Source organism: Rhincodon typus, chromosome 27 (assembly GCF_021869965.1).
Source record: "Rhincodon typus isolate 14 chromosome 27, sRhiTyp1.1, whole genome shotgun sequence".
NCBI lineage: Eukaryota > Metazoa > Chordata > Chondrichthyes > Orectolobiformes > Rhincodontidae > Rhincodon > Rhincodon typus.
Window position 1 is genome coordinate 37,721,124 of NC_063358.1, and position 7,613 is coordinate 37,728,736.

Genomic DNA, 7,613 nt, shown 5'->3' on the forward strand with positions numbered 1-7,613 from the left:
TTTCTGAAGAAGGGTCTAGGCCCAGAACGTCAGCCTTCCTGCTCCTCTGATGCTGCTTGGCCTGCTGTGTTCATCCAGCTCTACACCTTGTTATCTCAGATTCTCCAGCATCTGCAGTTCCTACTATCAGCTGCAAGTCAATACCTTCTTCAATGACTAAATCTTCTGACACAGGCACTATTTCTTGTAATGAAACGTCCTCTGGGAGAATCGCCATTCTTCTGTGAGCGTACATAAAAATCCTAAAGGGAAAAACATATTTAAAACATGAAACAGCTTGTTTCAAAAAAAAAACGAGACAGTAAAGGGGCAGAACACTTTTACGATTCATTACCAGGATGTGGGCATCACTTACAAGTTTGCCGTTTAGTGCCCATCCTAAGCTACTTGACTTAGAGTCATACAGCAGGGAAATAGACCCTTTGGGACAAATTGTCCATGTTGACCAAGTTTCCCAAACTAAACCAGTCACTTTTGTCTGCGTTTGGCCCACATCTCTCTAAACCAATCCTATTCAGTCCAAATGTGTTTTACATGTTCTAACTGTACCGGCACCTACCACTTCCTTCAACAGTTCATTCTACATAGAAACCACCCTCTGTGTGAAAACATTGCCCATCAGGTCCCTTTTAAATCTTTCCCCTCTCACCTTAAAAATTTGTCCCTTAGTTTTGAATTCCCCCACCTTAAGGATAAGACCTTTGCTGTTCACTTAATTTATGCTCCACATGATTTTATAAGCCTCTGTAAGGTCATCCCTCAACCTCCTACACTCCAGTGAAAAAATTCCCAGCCTATTCCAGCCTCTCCTTATAACTCAAACTCTCCAGTTCTGGCAACATCCTGTTAGATCTTTTCTGAACCCTCTCCAATTTGACAACATCCTTCCTAAGGCAGGGCCACCAGAGCTGTACACAGTACTCCAAAACTAGACTCACCAACATCCTGTACAACATCAACATGATGTCCCAATTCCTATACTCAATGCTCTGAACAATGTAAGCAAGTGTGCTAAATACCTTCTTAACCACCCTGTCTACCTGCGATGCTACTTTCAAAGAACTATGCACCTGAACCCCTAGGTCTCCCTGTTCAACAGCACTACCCAGGGCCTTATCATTAACAATACAAGTCCTGCCCTTGTTCCTTTCACCAAAATGTAATACCTCATATTTATCGAAATTAAACTCCATCTGCAACTCCTCAGCCCATTGGCCCAACTGATCAAGATCCTTTAGTGACTCGGAACTGTTTTCAGTCGTTTGGTACAACAGAGTAGCTGGCTAAGCCTTTTTAGAAGGCAGCGAAGAGTCAACGACATTGGATGCATGACTGGATCATGCATAATCCAGATCAGGTGAGGCCAAGCAGGATTTCTTCCACGAAGGACATTAGTTGGGTTTTAATGACAATTGGCAGCTTTTTGGTCACTTTTATCTAAGTCCAGCTTTTTAACAGTGTAGGATCTTTATTATTAATTGAATTCAAATACTTCAACTGCCACAATGAAATTTGGATGTGTGTACTCTGGATTAATCTGCAGTAATTTGCTCCTACTCTAGATAAATTGTTCTGGAATACTTATCCAAATCATAAACATTAGTCTAATTAGAATAATGCTTCCTGAGATCAATCTTAGTTCAAACAATCGAAAATCAGTCACACCTCCCCGCAATAAATTGTCAGTTTGCTGGTGATGGAAACAGCTTGTAGGTAAAACATATAATCAAAACATCTTCTAATCTCATTGCAGAAGGTTAAAAACGTCTTCTTAGCAATAGGGAAGCCATCAAATATTTGGGACATTATTTCAATCAGCAAAGAACCTCTCCTATTAGAAGTCCAGGTATGTTTAAAAAAAACTATTTAAAATATATTTATTTGGTGACTTTTTGATGGCAATCTTTTTGTCAGTATCTTGTATTTAGTAATGCTGTCCCTGAGTGAACAGAGCTTGCAACATTCATCTTTACACCTTTCCCTGTATTGTATTAAGCAGCACCAAAGCACAGGGCTTGGCTCAATTATTATAATTTGACTTCATTCTAAGCATCAGCATGAAATGATCTGACAGATGATATTCGTACTGCAATATTGAAACAAGAAATTCAAAATAAACCACGGTCCAGAAATTATGAAATTTTTGACAGCAAACTGTCACACTTTCTGTCACCACCCCTCTGAAGCTGATCTCAATCACAACATTCAGCACAGCCAAAGATGGACATGGAAATCCTGAACTTGCAGTCTCTCATTCAGTGCTCTGTTCCAGGTTGCAGTGCGGATCCCTAACCTCAGCCAGTCAGCAATTCATAAGATCTAGCAAAAACTACTCCTTTAAAGTTTTTGAGAAGATTTGTAGCTTGGGTTATGGATGGGGTTGTAGACTTGCTCGCAGAGCCGGTGTGTTTGCTTGCAAACATTTCGTCACCCTGCTAGGTGATATTGTCCATGCGCCTTAGATGAAGCGTTGGCGTTCTGTCCTCCCTGTTATTTATATGCCTTGGTTTGCTGGGCTGGTGGGCATCACTTCCGGTTCTGTTTATCAGTGGTTTGTATATCGGATCCAGTTTAAGTGTTTGTTGAAGAAGTTCCAGTCAGAATGCCAGACCTCGTGTCTGGTTGGTGTTTGTGTACGGAGTTTTTAAAAGGAATGGATACTCAAAAAGCACAATCCGCCATTACCTCCACGACAGACCATAACAAGACGACACAACACGGCCAGTCACACTAGTGACCCTATCGTACATCAGAGACATATCAGAGATGACCATAAGACTACTCAGACCCCTCGGTATCAAGGCAACCCACAAACCAACAACCACCCTGCAACATCTACTGATGAGTATAAAGGATCCCATACCCGCAACCAATAAAACTAACATAATATTCAAAATACCATGCAAGGACTGTGAGAAACATTACATAGGCCAAACTGGAAGAAAACTGACAATAAGGGTACACCAACTAGCCACCAAGAGACACAACCAATTCTCACTGGTCTCAATACACACGGACAAAAGAGGACACGAATTTGACTGGGACAATACATCCATAATAGCACAAGCGAAACACAGACACGTCAGGGAATTCCTGGAGCCTGGCATTCCAACCAGAACTCCACCAGCAAACACACGGAACTGGATCCGATACACAAACCACTGAAAAACAGAACGGGAAGTGATGCCAACCACCCCAGCAAACCGAGACATTTTAATAACAAGCGGGACAGAACGCCAACGTTTCACCGGAGGCACACTGACGATGTTACCTAGCAGGGTGGCGAAATGTCTGCAATCAAACACACCAACTCGGCGAGCATGTCTACAACCTCAAAAACTATTCCTTCCCGCTCTCATATTACTGTGAAAAACCCCATAAAATATTAAATTTTCTTCAATGACAGAAGAAAGGTAGGTAATTAACTGCAGAGAATATATTACTATGAAAGGAAGAGGGGTAGTGGGACCAGCAGAATTTTCTTGGGAAGCTCACAAGGATAGGATGGGCTGAATGACTACAGCATAGAAGGAAGCAATTCTAGAAATTTATGTGCAGGATATTAAAGTGAGACCTTTTCCCGATATAGAAAAAGCATGCATAGAACGATAGTAGGAACTGTTATGGGACTGTTTCTATCTCCAAATATTATTCCCAAATCCTAAAATTTTAAAAATCCTTTAAAAGGATGTGGCATTGCTAGTTAAGTTAGCACTTATTACCCATCCCTAATTGCACTTTCAAAGTTGCCATTGAGCACTGCTGTTCATGAGGGGTAGGTACATCCATAGAGCTGGAAGGCAGTTCCAAGATTTGATCCAGTGACGGTGAAGGAATGGTGATATAGTTCCAGGTCAGGGTCATGTACACCTTGGAGATGAACTTGCCGGTGGTGGTATTCCCATCCATTTGTGCCCTTGTGGTGGTAAGGATTGTTGTTTGGAAAGTGTTGTCAAGGAGCTCTGGTGAGTTGCTCAGTGCATCTGGTAGATGGTACACACTGTCACCAAGATGTGACGGTGGTTCAAGGAGTGAATGAAGTACCATTCATGCGGGCTGTATTTTTCCTGAATGGTATCAAGCTTCTTGAGTCTTGTTGGAGCTGCACTCATCCAGGCAAGTGAATATTCCTAAATTGTGTCCTATCGGCAGGTTTTGGGGCGTTAGGAGATGAGTTACCTACCACAGAATTCCTAACACCTGAACTGCTCTAGTAGCCACAGTATTTAACTCGGCTGGGCCAGTTCAGTTTCTGGACAATGGTAATACCCAGGAAATTGATTGTGGAGATTCAGCAATGGTAATGTGACTGAATACCAAGGCAAAAATGGCTTGATATTTTGTTGAAGATGGTCATTATCTGGCATTCACGAGGAGAAAATGTTACTTGCCACTTATCAGCCCAAGAATGGGTATTGTTCAGGTCTTTCTGCGTAAGGACATGGACTGCTTCAGTTAAGTTGCTCGCTTATGACGTGATTCTAGGCAGTTTAGGTATAATTTGCCACTTATTATTAACTTTCAAGTATTTCGTTGTGGGATTGATGAGATTTTCAAAATAATCACCTCCAAACCCACAATTACTACCATTTAGAAGAACAAGGGTAGCAAATACATAGGAACACCACTGCCTGCATGGTCCTCTCCAAGCCACTCCAACATCCTGACTTGGAAATATAGCATCGTTCCTTCAGTGTCATTGGGTCCAATTTCAGGAACTGTATCCCTAATGATAATGCTGTTCTACCTACACCAAGTGAATTGCAATGGTTCAAGAAGGCAGATCACCACCAACTGGCAACAAATGCTAGCCCAGCCAGCATTGACTACATTCCATGTGTGAATTAAAAGGTATGTTCTCAACATAGGTGCTACTCAAAGTCAAGAATAATAACAACATTTTAAAAAAAGAAACTCACGCATATTCACCACTGCACTCCACAAGTCCGATAATACGGCTTTCATTCGATTCTCCATGTTGTATCGTGCCTTGTACCGCATACAAAAAAACATTAAGGAACAAACTGAACTAGAATCCATAGAATCCCCGACAGTGTGGAAACAGGCCATTCGGTCCAAAAAGTCCACACCAACTCTCTGAAGAGCATCCCACCCAGACTCACCACCCTACCCTATCCCTGCAACTCTGCATTTCCCATGCCCAATCCACCTAACCTGCACATCTTTGGACTCTGGGAGAAAACCAGAACATCTGGAGGAAACCCACGAAGACACAGCGAGAATGTGCAAACTCCTGCTACAAGTACAGTGAGTGGTATGCTTGCCAAATTAACAAAGTCCTAGCAACAATGCACCTTAAAATGTTTATAATCTGCAGGTAGAACAAGGTACATAATCTTGATCCTCCCATTCCACTGCAACCTTTCCCAATATTGATGTTAAATGGAGGAAACAGAATAGGGCAAGAAATATCCATATACTTTAGCATGACAAATTTGAGTTGATTGATACAGGTGGACTAACTTACTCGAAGTCAGAATTAAATAAGAATTCCAACGCAAGTACCTGCAGTCATCTATTTGACTGTCATTTAACCACCCCAGGGAGGGACAGAAAAAAAACACATCCTGCGGTGAAGCTAAAAATGACTATCATAGATCACGTATGTTACTGTACTGCATGCAAATAGAACGCTGCCTCTGGAGACAACACTGTAACATGGATACTATTAGTGAATGTTCTGTCAGAAACATAGAGGCTTGGGCCTCAACTATTAATGACTTAGATTGAGAGGGTTGAGAATAACATAGTCATGTGTGCTGACACTACAAACCTAAGTGGAAAAATGAGGAAGTACAAAGAGCCTGCAGAGGCAGGTTGGCTGAGTGCACAAGAACATGGCAGATGGCATACCATACGGTGAAATATAAAGTTAATCACTTTGGTGAGAAGAGTAAAAAACAGAATATTTTTTGATTAGTGAGGGATTGGCAAATGTTTACATTCAGGGCACACCAGAGAGTCCCAGTACATAACTCACAGAAGGCAGATATTTAGGAAGTGTGCATCCACATACTTTCTTAAATATTTTGACGGTTCAGTCTTTATCACCTTTGCAGGCTGCAAGCTCCATATTCCCACCACCTTCTGGGTGAAAAAGCTTTTTCCAATATCCCTTCTAAACCTTCTCCCCAATGCCTTAAATCTATGTTCCGTAATCATTGATCCCTCCACCAAAAGGGAAAAGTTTATTCATGTTTATCCTGTCTATGCCGCTCATAATTTTATACATCTCAAATCATGCCCCCACCCTGCCCTGTTGCGTCCTCTGCTCCAAGCAAAAAAAAAAAGTCTATCCAATCTCTCTTCATAACTAAATCTCCCCAACCTAGGCAATATCCTGGTAAATCTCGTCTGCACCCTCTCCAGTATTATCACATTGGTCCTATAATAAGGATTCCGGAACGGCGCACAATATTCTAGCCGTGGTCTAACCATCTTTTTATACAGTTCTAGCATAACCTCCCTGCTCATAAACTCCATGCTTCAGCTAATAAAGGCATGAATTCTAAATGTCCCCTTAAGCACTTAATCTACCTATCCTGCTACCTTAATGGACCGGTAGACATGCACACCAAGATCTCTCTGACCCTCAGTGCTTCCCAGGATTCTCCCATTCATTGTACATTCCCTTGTCTTGGTTGTCCTGTCTCTCTGCTCCTTCACACCTTGCAGGATACCACTTTTATTTTATACTGTATCTCCATGTTCTTTCTACCAAAATATATCATCTCACATTTTTCTTCATTGAACTTAATTTGCATACCATCTGCCTACTCCATTAACTTATCATTTTTTTGCGGTAACCCTCCTCATGGTTTACAATGCTTCCAAGTTTTGTATAATCTACAAACTTAGAAAATATCCCCTGCACAAAACAATCTATATCATTAATCTATATTAGGAAAGGCAAGTATCAAAACCCAAAACCAAAACCAACCCTTGGGGAACTTCACTACATGTCTTCCATCAACCCAAAAAATATCCACTAACTCTTTGTTGCTTATCCCTCAACCAATTTTTTTAAATCCATGTTGCTACTTACCCATTTACTCCATGTGCTATAACTTTTCTCCTAAGTCTGTTGCATGGCATTGTATCAAATGTCTTTTGGAAGTCCATATACATCACATCAAAACAACTCTCATAAACTCTCACTGCTACTTCATTAAAAAGCTACATCAAGTTAGTTAAACACAATATACCCTTAAGAATTCCATGCTGGCTCTTCTTAACAAAACTACATTTTTCCACGTGATGATTATTTCTATCTCAAATAATTGTTTCAAGAAGTGACCCCAAAACTGAAGTTAAACTGACTAGTCTCTAAAAAGAACTAACATTTGCAATTCGCTAGTCATCTGGCACCACCCCAAGGCCAGGAAGGATTGAAAGATACTTGCCACTTCTTGACAATTTCCACTCTCACTTCCTTTGATATCCTTGGATTCATTTCAACTGGTGCATTATCAATTTTAAGCAAAACAGACTAACCAACCTCTTCTCCTTATCAATTTTAAACCCCTTAAGGAACTGAGTTTCCTCCTCCGTCACCAGGATTTCGACTTCTTTCACAAAGGTAAATGCCGAGT

The 7,613-nt window shown here is 41.1% G+C and overlaps 1 protein-coding gene across 1 annotated transcript in view; it reads right to left on the reverse strand.

Moving 5' to 3' along the window:
- The window catches only part of inpp5b (inositol polyphosphate-5-phosphatase B), a 244,184-nt gene extending 239,159 nt beyond the window's left edge, over positions 1 to 5,025 (reverse strand). Inside the window, exons 1-2 of the mRNA XM_048613275.1 lie at positions 4,920 to 5,025; positions 145 to 242 (exon numbers count right to left, since the gene is read on the reverse strand). Of these exons, the coding sequence (XP_048469232.1) occupies positions 145 to 235 (91 nt within the window). The 5' untranslated portion in view covers positions 236 to 242; positions 4,920 to 5,025. The remainder of the gene's footprint in view (positions 1 to 144; positions 243 to 4,919) is intronic.
- Between the last annotated feature and the right edge of the window lie 2,588 nt (positions 5,026 to 7,613).